The following is a 14,361-nucleotide window of genomic DNA, read 5'->3' on the forward strand; positions in this document are numbered from 1 at the left end:
TCAACCGAGACATGACGTAAACATCACGGACGACGATCTCCATCTCCGTGCTCGCTTACTGATCATGCTGCTCTAAGAGTCCTAAAGGCCTCACTCCTCTGCGCCTTGCGACATATACCTTACTCCCAGCTACCACTTTGATCGCCACTCAGCTGCGGACTGTTTGGAGCGGTGCCAATCCCCCCTGGAACCATCCGAAACGACCCGACCGGTACCACGATGACCGTAGCTACCGTTGCGTTCAAGGTGCGTCCCCCTACTCTCGCCGAGGTATATAACCGAGCGACTCCGAGCTGACCCCTTCCTCCTTCATCCTACTTACCAATACCTACTCATATACTCCATTCGACTGTCATGGCGATTATCCTTCCCGACAACACACCTATCGATGTGCAGACCGAGTTTGCGGTCGACATGACCTGTCAGAACGTATGTCCGCTGACAGTACCACGTATCGAGCGGTCACAGCTGACCCCTAGTGCGTCAACGCCGTACAAGAGTCCCTGAGAGATATCCAAGGTATCGAGCGCTACGACATTGATCTCGCTCAGAAACGAGTCACCATAACCGGTAAAAGTACATCTCATCCCATCCCATCCTTCCTTCCCTTTATCACTCAAGCTAGGCCTGCTGATCCCCAGCCCCGCCCTCCCGCCTGCTCACCGCCCTCAAAAGCACCCAACGCCAAGTCATAGTCCGCGGTGCCTCATCCGCCATCCCCTCCTCCACTCCTTTCCCCCAATCAGCCGCCGTCTCCATCCTCGAATCCCCGCTCCCCCTCCCTTCATCCATCCGAACCCCCTTCGCCGCCCTCGCATCCTCCTCCACCTCCCCCCAGCCCGAGATCATCCACAGCCGGGAATTGCCCGGGTTGACAGAGGACGAGTTCACCCAAAAAGTATTCGGGATCTGTCGGTTTGTCCAGATCGCACCCAAGACGATCCTGATGGACCTCACCGTCCGTCTTCCGCCCTCTTCGGCGGTGGGTCTGCACGCGGGCAGGGCGTACGAGGTGTATATCTCCAGAACGGGGGATATGGTCGATCCGCCCCGCACGACAGGCGGGGCACTTGTAAATCTAGGCAAGATTGAGCCGGATAAGGAGGGGTATGGGGATATGTTTAGGGAGGTGGAGGGGGAGTTGTGGGAGTGGGTCGGGAGAGGGTGTGTGGTGCAGGCGACAGCGATGGCGACGGCGACAGGGGCGGAGAAGGACAAGGAGGAGAAGTCGGGCGTGGGCAAAATCTTTGCGGGGGTGGTAGCGAGATCGGCGGGGGCGTGGGGGAATGAAAAGACGGTGTGTGCGTGTTCGGGACGGACGATGTGGGAGGAAGGGAGAGAGATGCAGGCGAAGAGTGCGTTGTAGCTGGGATGTAGATCTGGATGTCAGCTTGGTTTGGACAGGGCGGGCTGAGGAGAGCTGTAGCTGCGAATGAGCGTACCGTTCTGCGCCAACATCCTTGCCCACTTGTGTGGTGCAATGTTATTGAACTGTCGCCTCCGCTTGTTCTGGCTCGCAGACTGACCATTAGCTGCATATTCTTCTTGCGCAAATCCCATGTCACTCACGATGGTCCCTCTGTCAAATCCGGCGAGGCACCAAGAGCGGCTCGGAGAAGCTCGTCTCTTCTTCTAGCTGAACCACCACCAGACCCCCACTGCCCAAACCGCCCAGACCAGCCACACCACCTCCGCCCTCACCCCCTTCCCTTTCCGCTCATCTCCTCCGCCCTTAACACCTGCACCTGCGCTCTGACCGCCCGTCCCAAGCTTTTTCCTCATCGGCTCCAGGACGATTATCTTTGTCGTTTCCTCCTTCTCCACCTTATGGCCATTGACGAGCATGTGCTTTTTTTCTCGAATCTCATGCGTCGTCACGTCGAGCACCATCTTGTAGCAGTCGGAGCTGGAGGGGTTCTCGAGGTGCGGTGTTGTACGGTGGAGCAGGAGCAGAGGGCAGGGCCGATTCCTGCAAAACTACAGGCCATTCGGAACTCGTGCCTGAAAATCTCCATTCCTCACGCTCGATCGACAGGTCAAGGCATCGTGCCAGTCAGCTCAGGCTGGCCATCCCTGCTGCACAGATCCAGAACACCCAGATCATGCCAGAGCAGTCTGCATACCCCTCTCGCGACCAAGATGTACCTACTAGATCACAAGTACAGATTATCAAGATGACACCCCAAGAAACCTCAAACCCTCCTCCCTCCCGTGCCGCACACAGCGCCGCCCTCAGCTAGACATACCGCCGTACCTGCGGGAACCCATACGAACTCCGACTATCCGGACTCCTCATCAGGTTCGGCCTCAGCCCAGCTCCACCTCCGCCGCCGCCTCCGCCAGTAGCGGGCGCCGCCCCATTCGCCATCAACACACTGGCCATACCCCCCAGACTCGCACTCTCCCGCATCGACCCCTTGCCCGTCCTAGTATCCCGGTCCCGGTCGCGCATTGATAGCGCCTGAAGCCCATACGTCCCCATCCCTATCCCCATCCCGGCCCCACCGCCCGAGCCAGAGCCTGAACCCGACCCCGACTCGGGCGATAATCGCCGATGATTTCCAAGATGGGGCGATATAGCCCCTAGGGGCATATACTCATCCAGCTCCCCGTCCCCCTTCCATGCCATCTCCTGCTCCCTCTGCCCGCCTCCGCCCCCGCCAAGCCGATGCGTCCTCTTCCTATTCCCCTTCCCCCGTCCCTGCTCCCCTTCTCTTTGGGATATGGACATCATCGTCCCCCTCGCCTCTGAACTAATCCTCGACATGCCCAATTCCCTCCCCACTCCCCCTGGCCCCCCTGAAGCACTTCGGCCGAGGTGCGGGAAGCTCCTGACGGCAATATGCTCATGCCCTCTCGCGTAAGGACTCAGGGTCTGGGCTTCGCGGCTTAGCGCCGCGAGCTGACTGACCGAGTTGTTTAGCGGGAGCGTGATCCCGCCAGGGCCGATGATGGAGCCGCGTGGCGGGAACGAGGTGGAGCTGGGGCCGGATCCTGAGGGGGTGCGGAGATGTGAGCGAGAGGGGGAGGACGTGTCGGGTATGAGAACAGACATGGACATGCTTGTGGATGAGGGGAGAGTGGAGTGGGCTTGGGAGTGCGGGTCGGCGGAACTCCAGGTAGTATTGGTGTTGGTATTGGTGTTGCTTGGGTGAGAGGGGGCGTTGGATAATCGGCGAGTGTTCCGATTGATAGGTGCCGATGTGGATGCGGGGAGAGATGTGGGGAATGGGGTCTTTTCGGACGGACGAGAGAGGAAGACGTCCGATCGGGAAGTGACCATCCGGCGTAATGAGGAGGGTCCGGGGCCAGCGAGTGCAGAAGCGGAGGTGGAGGTAGGTAGGCGGGCTTGAGATTGCGAGCGGGGTTGAAAGCGGGGTTGAGAGATGGGTAAGAGGGAGCCGCCGAGGCCGGGCGTACGGAGTCCTGTATGCTGCCGGCGCATACTCTGGGGATTAGCGATATTTCCTACTGAAGGATGGAGATGCAACCCTCAACTCACTCCCATAGTTGGCGTACCCACACTACTCGCTCTAGCTGTAATACTCCCCGTCCCGCCCGTTCCTCCCGGACTAGGCAAAGCGCCCGAAAATCCTACTTCGCTCGGCGCCCTGATCTGGCTCTGGGCATGATATACCCTCGGACGCGTAATCACGCCCCCGCCTACAGCAGGATACGTCTCCCACTCCTGCTCCTCCTCTGGGATCGTACTCCTCGATAAGCGGCTTCGCCCACTTGTCCGCCTGGCCAAGCCCTGTCCCCTGGAGGGCAACGCACCGAGCACCTCGTGCGCCTCCACATCCTCCACACTATCGCGATCATGATCGATCCCGCCAAAGACATCCTCGTCTGACGCATCCACGTCTCCGTCTTCATCCGAGACGTCGCCCTCGTGCAATCCCTGTTGACCGACCGGGACGCGCATGAGGCTGCCGAGTCCACTTCCCCCTTCTCGCGCCTTCTCCCATAATCGCCCAAACGCCTCGTATCCCGAATGCGTCGGCACTCCCTCTGGTCTCAACCCGTACGTGGGATCATAGTCCTCTATCCCGGCTAAGGACGTGAACGCCGAAGGAGACTCTGATAGGGCCGTCGACGGCCGACGTGTCCGCGCAGCCGCCGCCATCTGGGCGAGGGCGCGCCGTTTGGGCGTAAGCTGCGATAAGGGCGGTGTGGGCTGATATGGCGGAAAGATTGGTTTCTCCGCATAAGGATCGCTAGGCGTTGTCGGCTCGTCATCCTTCCCTGGCGTCCCTACGCCTAGGTCCATACTCCCTACTACTCCGTCCCGGTAAGGCATCTCGACCCGCCCGCCTACGCCCGTCCCCGTCAACCACCGCTGACTCAGCCGATGGATAATCCCCGGCAGATCTTCCCGAAACATCTCCCTCAACTGCCCTTCGATCTCCTGCTGCAGATACCCCCTGATGACCTCGACCGAGTCAAACGTACTCGAGACGTCCACGTTCTGAAGGGGGTCATTCTTGAACACCAGGGTGATCCCCTTGGAGGCGGAAACGACGAGGATGAGGATAGCGCGGAGGTGAAGCTTCGATAAGCGGAGTGTCATGGGTACGAGGAGGGGTTGCGAGGCGAGGAGCGGTGTGGAGAGGGGGAGGAGGGATGAGGATGCGAGGTTGGGATTGTGCGATAAAGGGTTGGCTTGGACGCGACATCGGACTTCGAGCCAGGCGTCGCCTTGGTACCCGAGCCGCAGGATACCGCGGAAGCGATCTACCGAGAGATCGCCTATCTCGAGGAGAGTGAGAGTGGGGGGTTGGGTACCCATAGACAGCTCGACGACTTCGATTCGGCCTTGAATGACGGGGGGTTTGTTGCCCTGACGTCAGCTGGGTCATCTTTCGAGGGGGGAAGAGCCAGTTACGATACTCACCTTGTTCAGAGCAGTCTCTAATGTGTCCTTTGCACTCTCATAGAATTCAGGCGAGAACGCCGTCTCCCACGACGGGAAGACGAACGACATCCCGAAAGATCTCTCGCGTCCGAGCTACTGCTTGACAAAGCTGCTTCCGACAGTGCAGAGATTTACGCGCTATTTCGATAAATCATCATCGAGCGGATAGATCGTGACCGTGTTTGTGTTCGTCGCCGCTGCCCTCGTCGTCGTCACCTCAAGGAAAAGATAAAGGCAAAGACCAAAAGTCAAAGCTTGTGAGCCTTTGCCGAAACATCTCCGAGGTCGATGCCGTAACTTGCCCGGACTGATTACATAATCAACCTTCCCCGCACCAACATGTGGACCGCGTTCTCGGACCCAGAAATCAACCCTCACAACCGTCCATCATCCTTCTTTCCATCTATACGCACAGCTCGCAGCATGAGCGCGCTATCCACTATCGCGCATACATGGCGATAAAGCATCGACCGATCCGTAAAAAAAATGCCTGGATGGGTAACAGCATCACAGGACGCGGGAACGGGAGCGGGGGGCTCGCATACCCCCGCGGCCGTTGGCGGACAGGCGGCGGGGGCGAGTGTGACTGGTACTAGTGGAAATACCTCCGGTGCTCTGAATGGGGGTAACAGGAGTGGAGGACAGCCGCAGGCGCAGGCACAGGCAAGACAAGGCCAAGGGAAGGGACAGGCGCAGATGGGACAAGGTATGATGGGAGGCAGTGGAGGTCAGACGTGAGTACGAGTATCGGCGCGAAGAGGACGAGGATTCTCCCTTCTCGGAAGTGTCATTAGGCTCGGTAGGCGTCGAGATATAGATGAAGCAGATACTTGACTTCGCCTCAGTCTCATGTCATTGAGAGTCCACAAGCTGACTCATAGTAGAGCCCCCTCATCCCGCAAAGGCTCCGGCCCACCTTCCCAATCCCCACAGCCCAACTCCGCCTCGGCAGGCCTCACCTCCAACGCGCAAGTAGCGCCTCGTCGAAGTCCAAATCCCATGCCAACTCAGCCAAGCATCATGGCGCCCCCTACCGCTCAGACCGACTTCGGGACGGCCCTCACCTCTCCCACCAACTCGACCCATTCTCAAAGCATGCCCGCCCCCAACTTCCCCTCTCTGACGCAAGGTCGAATGCAGCGATTCATCGATGGCATCCCCGAAGACCAAATTATAACTTCCTCAGCGCTGGCTATGGCCTGCGCGCCGACGCCTATGCCGGAACGACAATCCTCACCAGTTGACGAGGCCTCGGCGGAGGACGCACTCTTCGCTGCACCAGGAAATACGGTAGGAAGTAATTTTCCTTTAGGAACTATCAACCAGGCGGGCCGGCAGGCCACGCCCCAAGAGATGATCTCGAGCATCGCCCGACCGGACTCGGCGCATACCGCCTCGGGCTCGGGTGGCGGCAGCGGCGGCATTAACGGGAATGGAGGCGGGATGGACCCTCCTGGATCGACCGAGACGCAGTACTATGGGCGTATGCTCAGTCCCTCGCCCGAGCCAGAGACAGCCGGGGCATTGGCTGCAGCTGCGGCGGCGGCTGAGGCGGCGGCGGCAGCGGCAGCTCGACCATCAGCTACACCACCCGTACCCCAGAACAACACGGTCGGTACGTGGGACTACCCTTACACGTCGGGACAGTCGGCTCAGCCGAACGAAACGGTCGAATTCGGTTTCGTTCCCGGCGGAACGGCCAATCCTACACCTCCCCCTTCAGCGCCACCGCAATCGACTGCGGCAGCGGCGGGGCCATCGGCGTCGCCACAGCTGCAAGGCGCGATACAGCGATTCCAGCTGAATCAGCAGACCGTGCAGCGTCTCCACTCACTGCCGCTGGAACAGCGGATACAGTACGCGGCTGCAATGCAGGGCGGCGGCCAGCTCAATCCTGGGAACGCGAGTCAGGCCAACGGATCGGTCCGGCAGCATCAGCCGCCTGCCAACCTGGCCGCGGCAGCTTCGGCTGGAATGTCCAGTCAGGCGGATCTGCAGCTGTATTTGGAGCAGCAGCTGCAGGCGGGCGCGGCCGCGAATCAGGTCCAGCAGCAGCAAGCGGTCCAGCAGCAGCGACAGCAGCAGGCGGCTATCCAGCGGCAGCGGCAGAATGAGCAACACTTCCAGGCTCAGCAGGCGCAGCATCAACAACCGCAGTCGCAGCCTGGCCCATCGCAGTACGCCATGCCTCAACAGCAGTCGCAGCCACAACCACAGGTACCGCCGCCCCCGCCTCCGGCAGGAACATTTTACGGTCCAGGCGGCGCCACTTTTGCCATTCCGGACGTGCCCTTTGATCCTCGTTACGCGGCGCAGCAGCAACAGCAGCAACAGCAGCAGCAGCAGCAGCAACAGCAGCAGCAGCAGCAGCAGCAACAACATCAACCACCTTCGGTAATGGCGGCGGCGCAGCCTCGGCGATCTTCCGGCCCATCCGCTGCTCAGAACAATCAACAGCAACCCCGGGCGCTACCGCCGGCACTGCATCTCCCACTCTCAGGACCGCAATATCAACAACAGCCGGGGCGGATTCGCCAACCACCGCCGCATGGGGTTCCTGCCAACGGGCCGAATTTAGCTCAGGCTCAGGCTCAGGCCCAGGCGCCAGCTCTGGCCAACCAGATGCAACCATCAGCATCGGGCATACGGCAGAACCATGACCACGCGAGCATGACGCCGATCTCGCCAATGGGATCGGGTCCGATGCCGGCGCAGGGGGTTCCGTCCCCATTCAGTCAATTCTACAATGAGAATGCAGCCATCCTCAATGTCCTGTCGAATAACCTGACGGTTGCTTGGTGAGTCAATCTTTCCACCTCGGCGACTGATGACTGAAGATCAGGAATGAGCAGTTTCGCTCGTCGGAGCGGATGGTTCGGCAAGCAGGCGCATTCTGCAACGACCAGGCAACAGCTATCGCGGCGGAGCAGCTCAAGGTCAAGCAGCTCGAGGAGCAGATGGAACGCGGTAGACAAAGACACGGTGGTGAGTCTTGTTTCTGTACCGCCAGTTTGAGTAGCGTTTGGGGCTGATGTCCGTAGCCTTGGTGAAAGAATATGTAGCGCAGAAAAGCGTATTGAAGGAGCTGAGAGAGGTAAAGGAGCGGGGCGATCAAACCATCGCCTCGGCCCATACGTCGGTCACGCAATTGACAAGGGAGAAAGAAACGGCGGAACAGAAGTTGACTGTGCTACGAGCGGAACTGGGGAAAACGTCGGAAGCTCTCAAGCATTCGGAACAGCTTCGGACGGAGGATATCGAGAAACACGCCGCCCTTACCGCAAGCGCGGTCACGCACGATCTCGACTATGCGGCCGTCGCATCGGAACGGGACAATGCCAACCAATCGGCTAAGCAGGCGGCAGACGAACTCGAAGCGGAGCGCCAGACCTTGGCCGATCTAAAGACCGAGGTTGAGCGGCTCCGGGCGGCCAAGGTGGCCGGCGAGGGGCTCATAAAGCGTCAAGCTATTATCCAGCAGTCCGCGAGCCTGGTACGGCGGTACCTCAACATCAGTGATACGAACGCCACGGCCGATGTTTTCTTCAAGCAGGTGCTCGCTGCGATCGAGCAGAAGCAGGCGGAGACCGATCAGTTGAAGCTGGACGTCGGGGATGGGCTGCGGAAAGTGACCGAGCTGGAGAAGCGGGTGGCAAAGTACAAGGAGGACGAGGAGATACAGGCGAACGGGGCGAAAAAGACCATGGCGGATCTTGGGCGGACAAAGAAGTGGTTGGAGACGGTGACGGCCGAGAGGGATGCGTTGCGGAAGGACAAGAAAGAGCTGGAGGGAAAGCTCAAGCTGGAGCAGAAGCAACTCGCCGACGGGAAAGGCATGCTCGAGAAGCTCAAGGGGGAGAAGGGGAGAATGGGGTCGGAGGAGATGCAGCGCGAGCTGGACAGCAAGACGGAGCGGGTGGGGAAGGTAGAGAGGGAGCTGTTGAAGAAGCAGGAGAAGGTGGCGGAACTGGAATCGGCGGTCAGTTCTGTGAGAACTCAGCTGGAGACTGCGCTGGACCAGAAGGAGGCGGCGGAGCAAAAGTTGGCGGATGCCAACTCGATGGCCGACACCCGGAAACGGACCAACGAGCTCGCGATCCAAAAGCTCGAAGATCGGATCTCGGAACTTTCGGACACGGAGGACACGGGCGCCCTCCAGACTGCGGTGGAAGGGAAGGAGGCGACGATCAAGATCCTTCGCAAGGACGTCAAGAAGCTTCAGAAGGAGGTCGACACCAACTCGGCGCTTCTCGCTGCGTCCAACAAGGAGCGAGATAGTATTCGAAAGAGCAATGAGGAGGCGCAGGGCAAGGTGGAGAAGCTCGAAGCAAAGATCAAGAGGAGGGACGAGCGGATCGAGAAGCTGGAAGAGCAGCGGGACGAGGCGGATGTGGTGGACACCACGACGATACCTGTTTCTCGTGAGGGGTGGGAGAAGGAACGAGCGGGGCTCGTCAAGGAGGTGGAGGAGCTGAAGGGGAAGCTGGACTATATCACCAAGGCGGCGGATAGACGCAAGAACACGATTGGGGCGCTCAACAAGGAGCGGGGCGATCATGTCTTACAGATCAAGAAGTTGGAGGATGATGTCGCGCGGTTGAGCGCGCACAAGGGCGGTAGCGGCAGCAGTGCACATGGTGGGGAGGTGTCAACCGTGTCGAAGGAGTATCTCGCGTCGAGGCGGCGGTCGACACGGAGCGACAAGGAGGACGGGAAGATATCGGAATACTCGAGGGTGGGGCGCTCGATCAGCCTGTACCCCAGGAGCGAGAAGGAGGAGGGGGAGGTTTCGACGATCGGCGGACGGTCCGTCGAGCCAGAAGAGGCGGTAGAGGAGGTTGAAGCCGGAGCGGACGACGTGGATATGGACATTGTGACGGTGACGGAGGCTGGGGACGTCGGGTCTCCGCGCCGTCATAATCGGTCGACGACCTCTTTGCTACGCCTACGACCTCCGCATCGTCCCAGGTGGATCCCGACGAGTCGCCCAGTATACGCCCCGCGGTCCTTCCTCAGCAGTCGCCAGTCCAGGCTCGTCCGGACGCTTACGTCCCTCGTGATCGACCAGTCGGCGGATCAGCCCCGGGCCCGGGTCCTCCGTCTAAGCCGGTGTTCAACAACTACCAACCTCGGAATCCTCCAGGCGGTGGTCAGACCGGGTCGGCAAGCGGAGGGGCAGTGAACGCTCCGCGGCCTGGGATGGACCGTAATGGGTCAAGCTCCGGCTCCGGGTATGGGAGACCTGGACCAGGCGGCGGGATGGGCGCTGCTTCGCTGGAGATGAGCCATTCGGAGTCGGCGGAATCGGCAGGGCGTGGGACTACCCCTCGAGGCCGCCCGATAAAGCAGATGAAACCAAGACCGGCAGCTCCAGCGGCGGGCGCTGGGCAGCCAAAGGAGAGCTTCTTGGAACTCGCACTGGCCCGGGCGAGGGGTGCTCCTTTTAAAAAGCCCGGATCATCGCTCAGTACCCCCAATACCCCTAATGCGGGTGGCTCTGCGTCGACGTTAGCGCCGAACTCCAGTCAGGGCCCCAATGGCTCAGGCGGGACAGCCGGGGCAGCCGGGGCAGGAGCCAGCAACGTCACGCCCAAACAACTTGCATATGTCCCTCGGAAGAAGGCGGTGGATGGGGTCAGAAAGTCGGCGTTGGGTCCACCTGCGCCGTCCGTTCCTGTAGTGGAACCGGCATCAGGCGAGGACGACGATGTCATCTTTACGGGAGAAAACTCCACTTCAGGTGAGTCCCCTGTCTATCTTGGTAGGGGTGATAATGGCTGATCTCCTAGTCTCGCGGGATTCTATCAAGCGCAATACTTGCAATCCTCAGCCGGGCGGTTCCTCCATGCGACCTCCTCCAACAGTTGGCATCAGCGGCAATGGAGATAGTGTCAAGCGGAAAAAGCGCAACCCCGATAGTCCCGAGCAGGGACGTGCGGATAGTCCCTCCACCAGCAGCTTGGGGGGACGGGAGAAGATGGTCAAGCGGCGCAAGAGGACGATCATAAGCGAAGAGCCCGATATGGTTGCTGAAGGGCTTGGTGAGTGTTGCTTGCCTGCTCAGACCGCACCGCTCGATTATTGCATGTGCACAGAGCTGATGCTGCAGTCATTGTCGCTACACCCGAATCCGCCTCCGCGTCTTCATTGAACGCACTCGGTCCCTCCCGGCATTTGAAGCGAGGAAGCACCGCCGCCTTCTCCGATTCTGGGACCTCCGTGGGGACTGCGTCGACGGCGACCAAGGAGTCCCGCGAACAGCGGGCCCTGGCGGTGCAGCATGGCCCGCCGATCACTCGGGAGTGGGTGTCGCAGCCGCATCGACTCCGGAATATGATTGTGGGCGCGCGAGATGGGATACATACCATCTGCAAGCTGTGCATGTGAGTGTGCCTATGCGAGGGAAGAGGGCAGACAGAGTGCTGATTCCCCCCCTTTAGAGCTGAACTGCCTCCGCTGGAAAGACGGAAGGAGATGAATGCGGAGGATCGACAACCGCTCGTCGAGACGGATCACGAGGAGATTATCGATCATCTCATGACGCATCCGGAAACGCTGAAGAAGTTCAAGGTTAACAGGATTAGGCAGGCGAAGGAAGATGAGGAAGCGGGTTGAGCGGGATGGGGCTGGGCGAGAGGGGCGAGAGGGGCATCGGGGCAGGGCAGCATGGACCACGGAGCTCGGAGCAGGGGCGAAAGGGCAGGAGCAAGGCAGTGCGGTACAGCTGGGATTGCAGAGGCTAAGATGAATCGGCGGTGGGAGGTGGGTGGGAGGACGCAGCTGGCGGGGAAGCTTTTGGGTTTTGGGCATCTTCAGTGTTTATATCTTTGTTTATAATTTGTAAAGTGTTGTTCTTGATTAGCTTCAACGTTGTATTATAGACTTGATGTATGAGATTTGTGATTAGCTAGCAGGATGGTCCTGGAGGGGTGCAGGCTTCAACGTCCTCCTCTACGGCTGCGGCCGTGACGGGTCCAGCAGAGTCAAGCGCATATATCCTGCCGGTTGCGCTTGAAATGGCAGCTCTTCGTATCGATCGTTTGCCCAAATGATTGTCGATGATTCCGATCCGCGATTATATTCATCTAGGTATATGGTCCCCTCAACTCGAGACCCCACTCCGTCCTACACGGTTCCTACAAACACCCATCCTCTCCCAGCGTCCTCCTCGATCCCCCCATCCTTCTCTCCTCAAACCACCTTCTTCCCCTTCCCTCCCTTCCCCGACCCCTTGCCACTCTTCCCAAGTACCATCCTGACCGCCTCTTCACAAACCTCCCTCCCTTCCTTCCCCTCACACACCCTCTTCCCCCCCTTCTTGACCTTCAACCATCCCACCAACCCCTCTTCCGCCGTCACCTCCTCCGCCAACCCCCGTTGCCCCTCCGCCCACACCGCATTCCCATCCATATGTTCCTGACTGCTCACAACCACCGCCGGCGCTTTGCGGGGATACCTGTACCCGCGCTCCAGGAGCGTCCGGAACGAGGCGGACGTGTGCGAGTGGGCCGAGAATGTTTCTTGCAGGCGCGCCTTTTCGAGATTCTCGTTCAGGCCCTCGGTGCGTTCCAGGGTGGACGCGAGGATCCGGGAGAGGGAGGACGAGTGCCGGAAGATCGCGGATGGGAGGCGCCGGAGGGAAAGGGGCGTGAGGAGGGAAGGGAGGAGGCGGGTCGCGAGACGGTGTGTGGTCAGTGTGAACCAGCCTCGCCCGTATGGCGATTCAGAGAAATAGGTGCTTGCTGTCTGAGCCTCGATATGGACCAGACCGGCAATATGGTTGGGGTGCGTCGAGGCAAATGTCCGCGAGACGAGACCGCCATACCCTTCGCCGACGAGCACGAGCTTTTCGTCTTTCCCGATATTGCCGCTGGATTTGAGGGAAGTATAGAGGGTATCGGCGACTAGACCCAATTCGGCCCCGGGGAGGATCTGGGAGAAACCGTAGCCTGGTCGATCCCAGATACAGACTTTCCCGACCGTCCCGTTTTGTTGCATCTCAAAGAGCCATGAGCCGGGGTAGGAGCGCGACGAGGCCGAGGTCTCGAGTACGGGGTGGTCAAAGAGGGCGAGAGAGCCGGGGATGCCGGATGGAGATTCATATAGGATAGTAGGGAGGCTTGAGTTGTGTGGGAAAGGGACGCAGGCGAGGTGGATCTGGATAGGCCAGGCAGAACCGGTCGCGCGGGCAGTGACGAGTTTGGATGAGGAAGAGGGAAGGGGGAGAGAGTAGTCGTATGCCGTGATGGACATGTCGATGAGGAGGAGCTGGATGTCAGCGTTGAAAGTGTGAAAACTCACAGTCATGATGATCAGTCCGGCGAGACCGGCAATAAACCCCCCGATGCCAGACATGAAACCGACGAATCGGCCCCACATGCTGCCTTGGATCCCGACCAGCGCTCGTGCTGTGCCTTCCTCGCCGACGGCCCGCTCCCGCCCCGCCGCGTCCGTGAGCATCCGTACGATCCGCTGGCTCTCCTTGTATCGCGCCCGACGGACGAGGTAGTTGGACAACAGCGTAAATACCAGGCAGCACGCGGTGAGGACGAAGGGAACGAGCAGGAGGGGGTCGTGGATGGCGTAGACGGGAGGAGAGAAGAGGGTGACCAGGATAAAGGGGATGGCAATGAGGGTGGTGAGGAGGGTGGTGAGGAAGAAGAGGTAGGAGGGGTGGGAGAACTGGTCATCAGCCACATGTACCACGGCTAAATGGAGAGGGCTTACGAAGAAGACACCGCCGAGACCTATCCAGGAACCAACGGCGGAGACCCAGAATTCTGCAAAGCCACTTCCGCTATATCATCAGTTTGAGACCTTTGCAACAATCGGCGTATGGGTAGCTGAACCCACCGGTATGGCAGAGATATGCTGCTGAGATCCAAAGCGGTGTTGGCGAAAAGCACCAAAGTCAGGACGAGCGAGATAAAGGTGAATACAGTGAGAAGACCAAAGATGATCTGAAGCGGCCAGGTTGTCAGGATACGCTAACTATCAGCTACTGCGCCGGTCGTTCGCGCCGCCCAGCTCACTCTTTGTCCGGCCTTACTGACCCTCGGCGCCTGCTCGGCCGGCCCAGGAACAACAGGCTTCGCCGTCGCTCCGTACCCCCTCACACTCCCCGCCGTGCTCCGTCCACTGACACTCCGTCCGCCCACGGACGCCTTGCGCGCATGCGACTTGTTGAATGAGCCCGAGGCGGTCGGGGAGGCGGACGTTGGGGTGTGCGAGGAAGGCGGGAGGAGAGAGGTTACTTCCGTAGGTGAGCGAGCACCAGCGGGTGGGGTGGAGGGGCGGGTCGAGGCGGATGAGCGGGATTTAGCCGACATGATAGGTGATGATTGGGCTAGGGAAGGTTGATGAGGGGTAAGATGTTTGGCCGCCCGGTTGAAAGGATACCCAGGTTCCAGGGGAAGATGAGCTTCTGTCCTCGTGACCTGCTTGCG

General features: G+C 59.9%; 4 protein-coding genes across 4 annotated transcripts; 2 read left to right on the plus strand and 2 right to left on the minus strand.

Annotated features, from left to right (window-relative positions):
* Positions 1-219: 219 nt before the first annotated feature.
* MKK02DRAFT_35865 (superoxide dismutase) lies at positions 220-1,366 on the plus strand (the record flags this gene model as incomplete). Its single annotated transcript, XM_053089285.1, has 4 exons — positions 220-246; positions 397-429; positions 480-576; positions 642-1,366. The coding sequence occupies 4 exons, from the start codon at positions 220-222 to the stop codon at positions 1,364-1,366; spliced, it is 882 nt and encodes a 293-aa protein (XP_052948798.1).
* An 870-nt stretch (positions 1,367-2,236) lies between these two features.
* MKK02DRAFT_35866 (uncharacterized protein) lies at positions 2,237-4,984 on the minus strand (the record flags this gene model as incomplete). Its single annotated transcript, XM_053089286.1, has 3 exons — positions 2,237-3,448; positions 3,503-4,840; positions 4,895-4,984. 3 exons carry the CDS (start codon positions 4,982-4,984, stop codon positions 2,237-2,239), a joined length of 2,640 nt encoding a protein of 879 aa, XP_052948799.1.
* A 417-nt stretch (positions 4,985-5,401) lies between these two features.
* Positions 5,402-11,530, plus strand: MKK02DRAFT_42064 (uncharacterized protein; the record flags this gene model as incomplete). The annotated part of the gene is made up of 8 exons (XM_053091821.1): positions 5,402-5,649; positions 5,797-7,713; positions 7,758-7,900; positions 7,957-9,812; positions 9,884-10,655; positions 10,705-10,956; positions 11,025-11,298; positions 11,356-11,530. The coding sequence occupies 8 exons, from the start codon at positions 5,402-5,404 to the stop codon at positions 11,528-11,530; spliced, it is 5,637 nt and encodes a 1,878-aa protein (XP_052948800.1).
* A 576-nt stretch (positions 11,531-12,106) lies between these two features.
* On the minus strand, positions 12,107-14,244 carry MKK02DRAFT_31286 (uncharacterized protein; the record flags this gene model as incomplete). Its single annotated transcript, XM_053088255.1, has 5 exons — positions 12,107-13,183; positions 13,217-13,597; positions 13,643-13,712; positions 13,769-13,902; positions 13,948-14,244. 5 exons carry the CDS (start codon positions 14,242-14,244, stop codon positions 12,107-12,109), a joined length of 1,959 nt encoding a protein of 652 aa, XP_052948801.1.
* Positions 14,245-14,361: the final 117 nt, after the last annotated feature.

The sequence above is a fragment of the Dioszegia hungarica genome, assembly GCF_025882075.1.
Source record: "Dioszegia hungarica strain PDD-24b-2 chromosome Unknown MKK02contig_5, whole genome shotgun sequence".
In the NCBI taxonomy this organism is placed as follows: Eukaryota; Fungi; Basidiomycota; class Tremellomycetes; order Tremellales; family Bulleribasidiaceae; genus Dioszegia; species Dioszegia hungarica.